This window comes from Hylaeus anthracinus, unplaced genomic scaffold (assembly GCF_026225885.1).
Source record: "Hylaeus anthracinus isolate JK02 unplaced genomic scaffold, UHH_iyHylAnth1.0_haploid 11985, whole genome shotgun sequence".
NCBI classification, from domain to species: domain Eukaryota; kingdom Metazoa; phylum Arthropoda; class Insecta; order Hymenoptera; family Colletidae; genus Hylaeus; species Hylaeus anthracinus.
The window spans coordinates 12,177,239-12,194,397 of NW_026534333.1; the positions used below are offsets into that span (position 1 = coordinate 12,177,239).

At 36.5% G+C, this 17,159-nt stretch overlaps 1 protein-coding gene across 9 annotated transcripts in view; it reads right to left on the reverse strand.

Moving 5' to 3' along the window:
* LOC128886716 (CUGBP Elav-like family member 2) overlaps positions 1-17,159 on the reverse strand; it is an 88,638-nt gene that overhangs the window by 21,338 nt on the left and 50,141 nt on the right. For 6 of the 9 annotated variants that reach the window (XM_054141855.1, XM_054141854.1, XM_054141853.1 and 3 more), the window contains exons 2-5: positions 11,198-11,403; positions 8,221-8,349; positions 6,134-6,407; positions 1,080-1,172 (exon numbers count right to left, since the gene is read on the reverse strand). In XM_054141855.1, coding sequence (XP_053997830.1) covers positions 1,080-1,172; positions 6,134-6,407; positions 8,221-8,349; positions 11,198-11,403 — 702 coding nt within the window. The remainder of the gene's footprint in view (positions 1-1,079; positions 1,173-6,133; positions 6,408-8,220; positions 8,350-11,197; positions 11,404-17,159) is intronic. The other 3 variants (XM_054141856.1, XM_054141859.1, XM_054141862.1) reach the window with 1 other exon arrangement.

A 17,159-nucleotide genomic window follows, 5' to 3' on the forward strand; every position in this document is an offset into this window, starting at 1 on the left:
GATCTTTAGAGAAATGAAAAAGAAATTCATTCTTTGAAAGTAAATGTATTTAGGAATGTACCGTTAAAATTTAGGGAAGTTATTTAAATTCTTTTTGCTTTTCGATTCGTACCAAGCTTTAGATTCCCTGTAGCGTATATTATTTTCTTTATCTTGTCTATTTATTGCTTTATAATTTTCTAGAGATTCCTGAAGCTCTATTATTCTATTAGGTATTACGTTCTATTCTATTATGTATTTAGAAATGTACCGTTAAAATTTAGGAAAGTTATTTAAATTCTTTCTGCTTTTCGATTCGTATCAAGCTTTAGACTCCCTGTAGCGTACATTATTTTCTTTATCTTGTCTATTTATTGCTTTATAATTTTCTATAGTTTGTTGAAGCTCTATTATTCTATTAAGGGTTCACTGTAGCGTGACACTTACGAAAAGTGAAAAGAAATTCATTTTTTGAAAGTAAATATATTTAAAAATACACTGTTAAAATTTAGAGAGATTATACGAGCTCTCTCGGCTTTTACAGCCCATCTAAAGTAGTATAACGAGATCAAGCACGTAGAAAAGCTGTAAGGTAGTCGTTTCGAGATAGTCACGTTAGAAAATGTAGGTTATCGAACTTAAAATACAAAATAGTCCAAGCGGTTAGTCGAGAATTGGAAACTTTCGTTAAAGTACAGCTTTACTACTATCACACACGTCCACAATATGTCAATACGTATATCTACACATACATTCTACTCGAGAAATGATTGTGACAACAACGCTGACTTCTCTGCGTTCAGTTTCTGGTTTTAACGAATTACATCTCAACAATGGCGTGGTCGGTAATTGTTACGTGGTTGATAATGGTTTTGAATGCTTTATAATTTCGGTTTTTATAACACACGAAATTCTCAGGATTTCAATTTTCATTTTATAGGAACTAGCCACTAGCTGAGACACAGACGGCTCGTATGGTGCGTAAGCTGGATGCGCAGGAAAAAGCTCGCGCGCATCCAGCTTACGCACCGCGCGACGTCTGTTTCGCGAACGTATATCTGCGTTTTATAGAGCGACGTCGAGGAAGTTTCGTTACTCACTGTTTGGCGACACTTGAAGGTTTCCGTTCCCGCCGGTCATGGCAGCCAAGGTGACGAGGTTCTGCATACTCATCGGTGACACGCCTGCGTTCGCTGCAACGTTTCCGATCGGAAACAAATGACACAATTAGATTATAAATTACGAATAGACCGGATATTTATTCTACCGATGTAAAATGAAGTACACGTCGCTCTGTTCGAAACTATTGTTTAGCACGCGACGGTACAATCAGGCTCTAATCACAGATTGGAGCAGGGTTCTTTGGGTTTGCAGTTATTACAGTTGTAGGGATCTAAAATTTGTACGAAAAAGATACTTTTTGGAAAGGCTATAGCTGAATGAAAGGAGAATTTGCGAAGATGGGACAATTTGTCTGGGCGCAAATGATATTCACTTTTTTCGTTAATGTTTCTATAAGTCTCACTTGCAATTTGGTCAAATATCAGTGTTCGATACTCAACCATTTTGGTGTAAATGAATTTTTAATTTCGAAGATAATTTATGATGCGTGAAAGTTTATGTTACCTGTAAATAGTGTTGTGTACATGGTAACACGTGAAACGAGTTGCCATATAGTATAATGCATATATGTAGTATAGCATTTAGTAATAGTGAAGTAGAGTGCAATATACAGGGTGTCCCAAAAGTCGGGGAGGAGCCGGAAATGGGGTGTAGCTGAGACGATTCTGAACAACAATTTCCTTTGCAAGAATGTCGGATGTGGCTTCGTTAAGGAGATATTAAGAGAAAACCCCGACCAATCAGAGCGCGCGTAGACCGTTCGAGCGGCCGCGGTAGCGAAGGCTACGCGCTGGCGGCCGCGCTTGTACGCGAACAAGTGACTCGACGTGCATCGAAGGACATTGACGCTGCCGCCTAGCGCGTAGCCTTCGCTACCGCGGCCGCTCCAACGGTCTACGCGCGCTCTGATTGGTCGAGGTTTTCGCTTAATATCTCCTTAACGAAGCCCCATCCGACAATTTTGCAAAGGAAATTGTTGTTCAGAATCGTCTCAGAAACCCCCCATTTCCGGCTCCTCCCCGACTTTTGGGACACCCTGTATAGCATAGTATAGCAAGTATACAGTATGGTGTTTAATAGGAACGGATAGTAATTGAAAACTTCATCTTCAGGTCATCAAATGGTGATTCTACAGAGTGTCAAGGAATTAGTGTAAAAACCGGAAGTGGGAGGTAGCTGAGACGATTCTGAAGGAGAATTTTCTTTTGCAAAAATGTTGGATGGTGCTTCGTTTTTGAATTATTAACGAGAAACCGTTGACCAATCACAGCGCTCGAGTAGTAGTGTTTTTCGAGTAGAGGGTTTTTCGTTAATAATTCAAAAACGAAGCTCCATCCGCCATTTTTGCAAAGGAAATTGTGGTTCAGAATCGTCTCAGCTACCCCCCATTCCCGGTTCTTACACTAATTTTGGGACAACCTGTATAGACAACTGTAATAGTTTTCCTAAATCATTATTGTTGTCATTTTAAGGTTTAACGAAACACTAATTTTTTTGATATGGGTAAAGTGACCAATTCAACGAGTTGTACTTTACAAATCGCGTCCCCTACTCTTACTTAACCACTCTTGCTTAACCACCAACCCTCTCCACCTGTCGACATCGTACAACAAAGGAGAATAATCGAGATCACAAACTAAAATTGTGGATTACTTTACATTTCCAAGAGAAAATTTTAGACTCACTTCTATCGTTAAAATATGACCTATCGACACATTAACGACTAGACATCGAGTCACGCGCCTCATGCAAAAAAGAAGTTTGAAAAACGCTACTCGAACGGACCTTACAGAAGAAGACCTGACTAATTTAACGCGATCACACTTATGTTTGTCACTGAAATGGAATAACACAATTTGTCAGATGGCTTGTCAAAGATGATAAAAACGGTAGAAACAGGTAAATGTATCGTTTTGCAAGTGGCCCAGCGAAACGGTTGCGTAAGTTCCGATGCGTCATCGAATAGCCATACGTTTCTCGCCAATAAGCAGTAAACACGCGTTTTAATGCGGACGCTAATGGTAGGCATCCACATCGATCTATCATTGCACTGGCATGTTTCCCGAACCCATTAAACGGAGAATTTTATTATCGCAGAGACAACCGAGGGAAAATATACGGGATGGCTAAACATGGTCGCGCACCAATGTTACGAAACGAAGTGCGACATAATCAACTTAATAATTTACAGTACCGCGAAAAATAAACGTGTCGAGTGATAACATGCGACTACCAACTTGGACGATAAAACATTTCGCGTTAAGTGCCCGGTAGCAAACTGTTGCACAAAAGTACCGCAAAGAATGCGTTAATTTCAATAATCGTAAACGATATTTATTGGCTTATTTGCAGGGAAATAGATCGATCAAATGTAAGACAAAATTTATGGTTTATTGGTAAATCGGACCGAAATGTATCTTTGATATATTTTTATTAATACAAAGTTTTGGTAAAAAGAAAAAGAATTTTTAAAAAGAATTAGAGAATTAGAATAGATACGAGAATTTCAATAATTGAAATTATGTTTATTAGCTTATTTATTCTCGATATTCTATTATTGCTCATATATGCTTACGAGTCAATGTACTCAATTATCTTAATAGACTCAACTAATTCAACTAGCTCAACCAACTTAGCCAACTTCGAGTAACTCAAGTGACTAACTTAACAAATAGATTATTACAGCCGATTGTGCCGTCGCTCACAGGCTAAATAACGTATGAGTGTAATCTAAATAATGAATAATTATGAACTTAACTAAATAATGAACGAGTACGAACATTATACAGGCTGATCCAAGCAATAGGTCGAAGAGTTTAAAGGTATGCAGCAGCCATTTTTGGTGAGTCAGAAATATCGAATATGTCTGTTAAATAAAATTCGTCCGACAATAAATTCATGGTAAAAATAGAAAGAATACAAAATGATCTCTTTACTTCAAATATAAACATATATTATTTCAATCGATTATATACTATTCTATCGAAAATACTATTATTTGACAATTAAACGTTTCAATGGACTGTCTGTTCTTTATATAACACCAACATTGAATAATAAAATTATGAAATCGAAATCGATATAAGAAAAAGAAAAATAGTATTAATTATAAAGTACGAAACATCCCAAAGTAACGGTATGCTCTAAATTTGTCAGTGTTATTAATTATGTTTAGAAATTAACAATGTTGCCAGCAATTTTGGCAGCTGGTGTAGAACATCTTCGATATTTATGATGGCAGTGCTGGTAGTTGGAGCCCAAAGGATTAAAGTATATGTAGAAAGATTAATTTCGACGTATGATAAATAGGTAAAGTCCGTTGGGATTTCATTAGATGTTTTCATTTTACATTGAACCGCGGAAAAACAGCGGACAGCGGCTATCCGTTCGTTTAGTTTCAGATATAAACATTGAAAACTTGGAAGAATTTCTTCCTGAAATTCAATTTTTTCAACGATTTTCGAACTTTACGATTTTTAGAGTATTCAATCTTTAGATGCTCAATTTTCGTGGGATTAATTTTTATTTTAACTTCGACCCTTTGCACTCGTGACTCTCAGTCACCACTAGGTTTTCTTTAGCTGTAATTTCTTTGGAACTCCAAGTGTCAATAAAATAAATATTGAAAACTTGGAAGAATTTCCTCCTGAAATTCAATTTTTTCAACGAACTTAAAACTTTACAATTTTCATTTCCGTAACTAAGCGTCCTATGAATAAACTGTAAATATAAAAAAGTTTTCGGTGGTCTAATTTTTAGAGTATTCAATCTTTAGATGCTCAATTTTCGTGGGATTAATTTTTATTTTAATTTCGACCCTTTGCACTCGTGACTCTCAGTCACCACTAGGTTTCCTTTAGGTGTAATTTCTTTGAAACTCCAAGTGTCAATAAAATGATTGTCGTTGAGGCAAAGGTGACCTGATTCTCAAATCTCAAATTAAGGATCTCATTTTCGAAGTTAATCTAAGCTTAGCATTCGTGACAATAGAATGCTAAGAAAGCATCTCGAGTTGCTGATAGATACCAGAAAAAAGGCCTCGAGTGCAAAGGGTTAATAACTCCTTAACACGTTGACCGCCAGAGAAATATTCTTGAAAATTTCTGTTAGGATTAAATATTATTCAGACTATTGGAGACTACATAATCAAACATCCGTCGTGGTATTTATTTTTGTAACTTCGTCAAAATACACAAATTTTATTTAAATTCATTTCCTGCGAAGCTTAACTTTCACAATTAATGTTTTTAGTTCTTCAGTGGAAAGCACTGTCACCCACATATGTGTGACATGGCGATCAACGTGTTAACGAAGCCTCGGACAACATTTTCGCTAAGGAAAAAGTTGTTCCAAATCACCCTCCGAACCATCCCTTTCAAGGACCTCCAACAGTTTTGGGAAACCCTGTACAGGGTGTCCCAGCCTAAGTGATACAGACCTCTAACATGCATTAAACCTTAATGAATTCGTCTTGAGAAGTATTAAGTAGACCGAAAAGTAATGTCGTTTCTTTTACATTAAACTCAAACTTTCCAATAAATTTCTATCTTTAATTCATTATATACTCGTCCTAATTGTCAGCAGCCTTTTGTCACTTAGTGTGCAACTTTTCAATGCCAGAAAAATCAATGAGCTGATAATTGATAAACAAGTATTTAAGATGGCAAAAACGACATTACTTTCCAGTCCACCTAATACTATCGCATGGTATAAACAAAAATATATAGTTCCATTTGAAAAAAACGAAACCTGACCATCATATCTCGTTAAATAACAAAGTTAACAAAAATTCCTTCACGCTGAAACATGAGCCCCATTTCACCGTGCAATTTCCATATTTGAAATTTTGCATTCGGCCGATAGTTTTGGAGTTAGAGCTCTGTATCACTTAAGCTGGGACTCCCTGTATATACGCCCTTCGCAAAGGGTCAAGGATCGCGCGCACTTATAAGTCCTCCAACGTCTTACTTGGATCAGCCTGCAGCAGATGGATGGGCGAACGAAAATAAAAGTAAATGGAATCGACACGGACCATACTCACCGGCGGTGTTGCTTAACGACGCTAATGTCGCTAAGCTCTGAAGATTCGCAGGATTGATTTCGGGCGGACTCGGTACCGCTGGTGCAGCAGCGTGTGCCGGGGTCGCCGCGCCTAGGCCTAGGTGTTGTTGTAACAATAATTGATGCTGAACATTCGACAGAGCGTTCGCGCCAGCACCTGCCGCAACCGGAGTCGCTGCACTCGTCGTTGCCTGAAGTTGTTGCAACAACTGCAACGAGGTAGGCGCCAGAGTAGGCGTATCGTTCTGCAAATAAACATACGGAGATCTAGGTGAGCATGCTTCTTCCCTCGTTTCTCGTCGGGAAACACTGTTGCTGGGATACAAAAAAAAAAGAAACGAAATGCAATTAACTGTACGCGGAACGACTCCGAGGTTACACGCCGCGGCTATTAATTCTGCCGACTAACGCGCTTGTATGCAAATCAGTTATGACGTTTATTGATACGTTCGGGACTGCTGTTACTGGTCCACGTGCTTAGGAAATTATCAACGATCCACGTACCGTGTAAAGTGGTACTTATTTTAACGATTTTTGTAATATATGTTACGCGTTAAATACCTTGCAAAGACATATAAAAATAATTCTCTATTTTTTATACTTGAAACATTTTTGTAATATTATTTTGAATGTTTTAAATATAAACTTATTATTTGCGTTGAAAGTTTCCTTGACAATTTTTCTTTCGGGTAACTCCAATATTTACTATATCGAAAGTCTTAGTTTCAATAACAGTTTATATTTAAGACGTTCGAAATAATATTACGAAAAATATCTTGCGTGGAAAAAACAACTTCATGTTTACTGGACTGATACACAAGGAAATAATTAAGGTGGACATTTTTGGGGCTCGTTCCTAATATTACAAGTAGACTGCAGGTCTTTATGCATGTATCAAAAATTTGAATGCGCAAGAAACTACACAATGCAAACAATATACAAGAATATAAAAAGGATTGAAAGTAAAGTTCACGTTATAATATTTGCAGAATAAAATAAATTCCTATTTAGGTTCAATTTTTGTAGCCATGCTCGGGAAGATTTTATTTTGCATAAAGATCCGAAGTGTAATTATAAGTAATAATTCTGTCAAATTTCAACTCAGTACATCAATTTTCAACAGAGTCATAAAAAAGAAAGTTATCGATTGAAATAATTGCACGTATTTTCTATTAAAAACTTTCGAAGGTTCGGGATACGTGAATCTTTTTTTATGTATTCGCAAGTTATACAGGGGGTAATGATTTCAAAAATCATTAAAATAAAGACGACCCTAGTGTACTGGCAGCCTGCTTACAAATTTGTTAACTTCAGTATCTATTTATTTGCAGGTATACTCACGATGCTCAATTTGTGGAAGCAGGTAAAGAAAGCTTCTCGGAGTAATATCTCGGATTTAAAAAAATTTTGGGAATTGTCAGTTTTACATCCGTTTAAAGTTTCACGCTACCTTTCCTTCAATAAATTATAACTATTAAACTGGACAACGGATGAAAATGAACTTTCGCGGGCTTCCCGAATAAAAATAATTTCAGTTTAAACAAGAATTTTATCGACCGTTTATTTTGTTTGAAATTATTTCAAACATATGGTACAGTTTTAAGAATTCGAACGGAGAGCATAGTCCCACTTTAATCTGTCGAAACGTAAAGCTTCGTACAGTAAAATGAAACTTCGGACCGTTCCTCGAATGTACATACGATTGAATATAATTCACGGAACGAAAGGAAGATTATACACGGTGCAATATCCATGCAATCCCTCGATTTAATCGCACGGAATTCGGTTTTTCAGCCGGAGGTAGAAATTCTCACGCAAAGGGAATGGGATCGCGAATGGTGGATCCGATCTTATTCTCTTTTTTATCTTCTTTTCTATTTTTTTTTCATTTTATTTATTTCCGGCATCGTTCTGGCGCACGAGAATTTTCTCGGCGAGCGTGCAATTTTTAAAGTTCCGGGAAAGTAAATTTATGAGAAAGTATCTCATTCTCGATGCAAATGGGAGCTCTTTGATATCCAGTAAAAAGGTCGGTTGTGAAACATTAAAGGTACAAACGGTCAGGTAATGCGGCGCCATGTTGACTCCTGCTATGTTCCAAAGATTCGTTTGGAGTTGCTGCATCCTCTTTTGGTCCTTTTCCTTTTGCGTGTCTGCAAATTTCACGACCAGCGGCGACGAGCATCCCTGAAAAAAAATACAGATACGAAGAGTCTATTAATTTTGTACGTTTCGAGAAATCTGTTATATATAGCGTACGCTAGTACGTCGCGTCCGCGAGCAACGACTCAGAAATTTGAACGTTTGCAGAAATACACTTCAAACGATACCAATACCTAATTTAAGTCGAGAGATTTCGTGGTGAATGATTCTCCAAAAAATTAAAAATGTTTATTCATTCAGAATAATTTGAATTGAAAATCAAGACGAAATATTAGACTGCGAATTTTTATGCATTTAAAGGAAATTCGAATGTGCAACAAAATTACGAAATGCACAAGTATGGAATAATATAAAAAAAAAAAACAAAAAAAATTGAAAGTAAAGTACATATTATATTGGTTAAAAAGTAAAGTAAATTCCTACATAGATTCAATTTCTGTAGGTACGTTTGCAAAGACTTTATTTTGCGTAAAGCGAATAAATAAAGCGTGTGGTATCAGTGTCCCTAACGAAGTAAAGAAAAGATTCAATGAACATTTTTAATATAGTTTTTTAAAAGGAATCATTTTCGTCGTGTTGTACTATTTTAAGACATCGTATAACCTAGATGATCATCTGTCAGGTTTATTTGGACGAACCTGTGAGTCATTGTACTGTTATGTGACCGGTTTAAAATGCGTTAAGAGACAATCAAGCCTGTCTTAAGTGCGCGGAGCTTCTCGCTACGTAGCATATTGAAAAAACTCGGCGCGCCAAGCCACGGCTCGTCTTTCTCTAGTTTACAACAGAAAAATCGAAACAACTGCAATAACAAACCCCGTGCCATGTGGTTTAATCGAAAAGGGCAATTTTTCATCCAAAACGTAGTAAAAATGTAGATTAAAATTTTGCGACATGAAATATTTGACAAAAGATTGTTAGTGCACAACACGTGGAAGTAACAATTTGTATTAAACAAAAAAAAAAAAGATCAATTTATGCGAGCTGAAAAGGTATGATAAATAAAGAGATTTATGCTAATTTCTCTGAAGTAGCTTTTCATTTAATTTCAGGCTTCCGAGTAGGGATGGAAAAGGATTAATTACGTGAACTGAAAGGATATGATAAATAAGAAGGCTTATGCTAATTTCTCTGAAATAGTTTTTCTTTTAATTTCAGGCTTTTGAGTAAGGATGAAAAATGACCCCATATACAATCTGAAAGGACATGTATTCATTAACACTTTATCTACCGGGCTATTTAGAAAGTCATTAATTAAAAAAAGAATTTTCTACAGTAACATATGCCAATCTAGGCTGACAATAATTCCTCCATATTGTTCCTAGATACATTGAAAGCCAAGTCTGTTTCCAAAAACTGAACATTGTTCGTAGACAACCCTCGACATAGTAAATAAATTCGAATAGCTAAATACTGCAATTGAAAAGCCTAGTTGCTTTTCATCTTGTACATTGTACTTCATACCAACTAAAAAGTACACAATATTAGAAAATACTGGTGGTGCTAACAGATATGCTCTACAGTGTACGTGAAAAAAAAAAAAATAAACATCATCAATGCTGGGACAAATTGTCCCATTTCATCTGGCTACAATTTTTGATCAACGTCTGAATACATAAAATGTGCTTCATTTGGAGTTCGAATCGGGGTGTCGTGACCCCAATGAGAACGAGGAAGGCGCGAGAAAACAACAAGGAAAGGCTGCGTGCAAGAAAAGAAGCTCCGGAAAAGTCACGGCGCGCGCGTGTTTCGAATCATCGAGGTGTCGGCCCGTTCAACAGCTTTTCTTTGCTCGGTTTCGGTTAGCCAGAGTTAAATTGGTATATCATCGAGCCTAGGTGACTCTGTAGCCGTGGTTGTGGATGCACGGACGTTTCCTCGGGTGATAGTGGCACCGAGCCAATCTCCGACGACCTCATTGAACCGCTATGAAAAGAAACGAGCCGCGTACACTTAACGAATCCCCTGATTTGCTTTTTCCACCGTTTTCTCTTCTCGATCGTCGTTGCTACGCCACTCGTCGGCTACCCTAGCTTTCTTTCTTCATTTAATTGGACGCAAACCGTCCCGATCACATTAACCCTTTGCACGAAGGAACATCGTGTGACTAGCAAACTCTATTAGCGATTACACTAGTTTATAAAATAAATAAAAAAAAAAAAAAATGTACATTCAATGCCACAATTTTTTTCTTATGTATTTTGGCCTACTAAACTCGAAAATCGCAAGAAAAAGTTCTTCTATGGATAGGTTTTTTTTATACGAAGTTTTGAATTTTTTTTCGATTTTTTTCTGACATACTTTCACATTTTAGGTCATATCTCGAGTTAGAAACGTCCGATTGGGTCGCACAAGACGCCATTTTAAAGGTAATCGAATTTCCAATAATTACTTTTTACGTTATTTTCCAATCGGTTCAATAGTTTAAGTGTTACGAGCCAATATATAAGAGAAACTTTGATTTTTTCGGCTAAAATAGAATACGAATGCTTGTTCCATCGCCATGGAAAAATAGAAATTGTCAAATTATGTCTAGTTTCTTATTGTTTTGTACAGATCGCACTTTTACGAAGAAAACAAGCTTTTGTCGAAGAAAATCTATAGATAAATACCGGAATTAGGAAGAATTGAGTAAAGGTACAAAAATTCCAATTTTACTCTGTTTTTGTATTTTTCTTCTATTTCATAAACGTTTCCTACATAAATAGAAGAAAAATACAAAAACAGAGTAACATTGGAATATTTGTACCTTTATTCAACATAAAATTTGAGTGCCATGCGAGTCGTTAAAAAAAAAAAAAAAAAAAAAATATATATATATATATATATATATGAAGAAGTATCGAGACGATTACGTATAAATTCTACCAACCTCCATCGTTTGCGAATGATGCAGAGCTTTAATGGCGTTGATGGCGTATTGTTTACTAGCGAAAGTAACGAAGGCACAGGCTTTACTCTTTCCAGTGCTGTCCCTCAGCACCGAGCACTCTTCGATAGTCCCGTAGACACTGAACATGTTCCTGACATCATTTTCGGTGAATTTTTTCGACAGCATGCCAACGAACAGTTTGCGTTCTGAAACAAAAAGGATGCGACAAAATTAGTTACCCCGTCGTTTAGTTCCTTGAGCACCACAGAAGCGAGGTAAACACGTTACGTATGATACTTATCGTAAAATAAATTTTCGCTTCCTAACCATACAGATTGAACAATAAAGTAAAAATTGTATAATTTATATAATTTCATTGACGGAGAAACGTATTGCAGTGTATCATAAATATTGCAATGCGAGCACAAGTGAATCAGCTGCAAATTAAATAGATAATTGATCAAGAATTTTCCAAAAGAAATTTTAGAATTTTCTTTTCCCTTTTAATAAACACAAATGGTATAGAATACATACAGGGTGAGTCTTATAACGTGACGACCTCAAATAAGTCGTAAGGTATTTGTTGTACGACAAAATGTTTCAAACAAAAGTTGCATGCTATCTAGGGAGACATACAGTGCTGTAATCTGTTTTTTATTACCTCGCTTTTTTATGGAGATATTAGGGTCACCTTCAGTTTTTTCAATGGAATATCTAATATTTTTTTTCGAATTCGGATAAATCATCAAATTTTGCGTAAAAAAGTATTACATGAAGTGGGACTTGAAATGAAAATTACTGAGATATTTATACAAGAAGTTTATGGGCAATAGCTACTAAGTTTGAAGTACGACATCCTTCATTATTCACAACTTTGTGATATCTTTTTAACCGACTTCGAAAAGGAGGAGGTTACTCAATTCAACACGTATATTTTTTTTTGCTTTTACGTTTCTGTACATTAATTAAAATTGCCATGTTCTTTGAGTTTCCGACTAAGCCTTAAGAAGGTAGAATGCGATGGCTGATTTCGATCAGGATACTTAGCTTGGTACAAGATCTTAGCTTTTATAGCATTTTCTTCACAAGCACCATAAACAATTATCATAACGTTGTTTCACTGTTACTGAACATCGTGATAAAAATGTAGCACCTTTCTCGATACGACTTTAACGCTTACCGAGATACTAAATAGGCATTCCGTGTTGATTAATATTATTAATATTTAACAGGGAACTTGTTACATGACCTATCGACGTGAATAAAGCCGTGCTAAGAATCACGTTGACTAAGCGTATTTCCTAATAGAAGATTATTAATTTGAAGATATCTCAGTAATTATTCATTTGAATTCCCACTTCATGTAATACTTTTTTATGCAAAAATTGATGATTTATCCGAATTCGAAAAAAAAATATTAGATATTCCATTGAAAAAACTGAAGGTGACCCTAATATCTCCATACGAAAGTGAGGTAATAAAAAACAGATTACATCGCTGTATGTTACCTTAAATACCATGCAATTTTTCTTTGAAACACTTTGTCGTAAAACGAATACCTTACGAGTTATTTGAGGTCGTCACGTTATAAGTCTCACCCTGTATAATCTTCTTATTTTAAGTAAATAAGTACACGCGATTACAATTAAACGTGAAAGATGATGTTGTTCAAGTGTACATTATGCTTATCATGTCGTATTTATTAAGCCGACAGGTGTATTTTGTTATTTAAAGCAAAATTCGTGAGTCCTTTTTGCAAAACCCACGGACAAAAATTTGGAAATGATGTATCCACCGAGATCGGTACGGAATACCACTTTTTGAACCGTTTCAGTTTTTAACCGTTTTTGCTACGCGGCGAAGGGGAAAGGGGGATGGTGGGAGTTAAGGGTCAAGACGGCCACCATTGTAATCACCAAGTCGGGGACTATCTTCGATTAAAAGAATCAGCTCGATCGGAGGCAAACTCCGCTTCCAAATAGACTAAATATCCCAATTAATTCTATCCAGGTTCAGTTTCTCGATTGGCGTTGCTATTCGTCGCGCAGCCATCCCGTTTAACGTTCACGTTATAATGCGCTTGGTCAGCTAAGGACCATTTGACGATGACAGGTGGCGAGAAGAGGCGAAGGTAGCCCGGTCAATATTTGTTTAGGACCAAGAGAAAAGCTTCGCCCGGAGAAAAGCCGCTTATGTAAATTCAGCGTCGCATAGGGTCTCCTGCAGCGACGCAAAGTAGTCGGCTGCATCTCTGAATATCTCTATCCGCGTTTCCCTTGCCCTTCCGTGGGCTCCTGTTGCCCACCTCTTGCCCATTCCTCCCACGAAACCGCCGTTCGATCTGCTCCTCGCACACGTTTCCACGCGCGCGGATTTTCCACCGACGGATGCACCTTTGCGGCGATGCTCTGCATTAATACTCTCAGCCGGTGCGCCCTTTTTTTTTAGTGGAAAAAATACCCTTCGGTACGCTCGCCGGAGAAAGTCGCCGCGAGCATAAAGGGCAGACCGATGTTGGAGTGAAACTGATAGCGGTCGATGACCTTCCTGTCGCCCGTCTGCCAGCGTTTAATTGATACAATTCGAATGAATAGGAAGTGCGGGCTCTTTGCATATTTCTTTATTATTCATGCGTGCGCTCCTCGTCGTGGAAAGCACGGGGGGTGGAGACGTACCATTGGCGTACAGGGTGCCCCCTTCGAGGGGATCTTCTACTGCAGACGTTAATAAATATGGATTTTCTTTTCTTTGGATTTTCTCGAAATTTCAGACGTTGACAGTAACGTGGAATACCCAGTATCTCGAGCGCCGGAAAAAATTGGACCGATACTTGAACAATTTCGTTATACCGATATTATTTGAAAACATTTGCTATAAATGTGAATAATAACGAAGAGATTTGTACTGGAAATGTTCTTATTTTATGTTCGCGTGCAATTGACAATTCATCAAAAATGTCGATTTTTTTTATTTTTTTTTAATTATTAATAGGTCGAGGTACAAACGAAACTATTGGAGGTACAATCAGGTACAAACGAAACTATTGGAGGTACAATCAGGTACAAACGAAATACTATCGTTTTCTATAAAAAAAAATTAAGTAAACACGTAAAAACCTCAAGTTCAATGTTTTGGGTCCCCGATTTTGCATGGCTCCTTCGGTCGTTACTGTATCTTCTAATGTTTTGTCAACAAACTTCGAGTGTGGAGAAGTACAGCGAATGAAGAAGAGGACGGAGCGACATGCGAAAATGGCGACCAACACCGGGATTATTTCGGTGAGACATATGGTAAATATGTTGCGAATTACGTCGTGTTTGGTCTCGTTTTAATCAGAAAAATGTCAGGAATATGATGGTAACAGTTTTACGACAAAAACGTTAATAATAAAAATAAGTTTGATCGTTGCATTAGCATTGTCTCATCGAGATATCCGATCCCGGATCATGTACTGTCCATTTACCGTAGAGAAACTTAAGGTATAAAAAGTGTAAAGTGTAAAGTGTACAAAGTGAGATTAGATTTAGATTAGCAAGAATGTAATTAGTTTTCAAACAAATTCATTTGTATAAATTATGTAGTAACATTAATATATTTTTATTGCAACATGGTAGTCAATTTTCACAAGTTGTGTATTTAAACTACAGATCAAACCACGACATACGTATTTTCCACTGTAAATTACAAAATTTTTATATTGTAAAAATGTTAGTTACAATTATTATAATAAATTATTTTGAAATTTATAGTCAGCAATTTCAACGACGAAGCACTTGCCAAACTCTTAGCTTAAGCCAGACAATAGTTACCCTTTGAAGTGAAACGTAAAAGGAGTGCTAAACATTAAAATTCTCTTTTGAATTAACACTATTTTCATATAATTTCGTACACTGTATAATTCATCGATAACATCGATAAAATAAAATACGTAAAAGGTGTAATTGTACTCTAAGCGGCCTAAGACTTTTGCGCAGTACTGTACTCCACTCTTTTTGTACTCGCTTCCTCATTTCTGCCCTTGATGTTTAATTTCATTTCTTTTGTTTCGGAACCCTTTGACTGCAATTGCTGCCACATTCTCGGTACCCGATCACCGCCCATTTAATTTGGCACTGATCGATTCGGTACATGTCCTTACCGGGTGTTCTCGCGCGGGAAAAGTTCTGCGTTCGTGTGTAAACCCTTTGAAAGTATCAAAGTTCAAACATCGTTCTGTACGTGGGACGTGTAATTAACAATTTAAAGAATTACTCGTCCTCTACGTTTCACAATTAGCGCGTATGTCAAAAGAATTTAATGGGAAAAGCGACGACGATGGTTCGGCAGTATTTCGTGGAATTTCGACGAAAAATCCAGCTGGATTTAAAAGAAGCGGGTAAGCCTTATTCGAAATTCTCGCCATTCGCGTGCATTTGATTCCGTTAATTTTACTACGTTCATTAAAATTTCCAAATGCGACATATTTAAGAGGGACGAATTTTAAATAGAATTCTTTTCTTTTGCTTTAATCGAGTACACACGAACCGAAGCAATTTTTGTCTGTAAATCGATTTTAACATAGAAATACGTCTCACTTTAATATTGTATACTCTTAAATTCTAAAAAGTATAGCGATATCGAATAATCGTAATTTTAGTTTAGAAACAAACCGTCCACGTATGTGTTAATAACCCTCGAGAGGTTGATGTTCAATTGTACAGACGATTGTTGCTTATGTAAAAGTAACCAAACGCATTTATATTTTTAAAGTGATAGAATTTCCATAGCCACTATCGTATGTCATACTACGAAAACATGCGAGGTATAATCTGAAAATTTGTTTTCACGTCATAATATTTGTCCCTGGCAAATGAACGATGTTTCCCTCTGGCATATTTCCTACCACGAAAATCAACAAATGGGATATTTAAGATGGCCAGGTCGGGCGGAACACCCTATGCATAAGCAGAGAAAAGAGGAACAGGTAAAGTAGAATGGGCAATACACAAGACCCTGGAAACCCTTCACGTAACCGTTGATTGCGCTGCAAACTCGTCTCTTGTTAATGATTTAATTACTTTCGTAACCTAACCGGATACCTGAGTTGCTCGCGTCGGATAAGATTTTCCACGAAGCACTGTGGAAATTGAACGAAAGCCTTGCCTCTATCTCAGCCCTGACAATTACTTTTAACGGAAAAATTTCGAGCTCAGACGTCCGCTACGATACTTCCTTCAAGTAGCGTTATTTAATATCCAATATTTTCATGTTTAGTTATTCCATCATTATTTATGGAGAATCGACCCAATTAAAACCCTTTGTATTATATTTTTCTAGAACGTTGTTATTAGAAAAAATAGATTTGTAAATGAAACCACTGATAAGTATCGCTACATGACTGATCTGGACACAAATATTTTGAAGTTCAATGATTCCATCATTATTTATGGAGAATCGACCCAATTAAACCCCTTTGTATTATATTTTTCTAGAACGCTGTTATTAGAAAAAATAGATTTGTAAATGAAACCACTGATAAGTATCGCTACAAAACTGATCTGGACACAAATATTTTGGTGTTCAATGATTCCATCATTATTTATGGAGAATCGACCTAATTAAAACCCTTTGTATTATATTTTTCTAGAACGCTGTTATTAGAAAAAATAGATTTGTAAATGAAACCACTGATAAGTATCGCTACATGACTGATCTGGACACAAATATTTTGAAGCTCAATGATTCCATCATTATTTATGGAGAATCGACCCAATTAAAACCCTTTGTATTATATTTTTCTAGAACGCTGTTATTAGAAAAAATAGATTTGTAAATGAAACCACTGATAAGTATCGCTACAGGACTGATCTGGACACAAATATTTTGATGTTCAATGATTCCATCATTATTTATGGAGAATCGACCCAATTAAACCCTTTGTATTATATTTTTGTAGCTAACTGTTATTAGAAAAAATGGATTT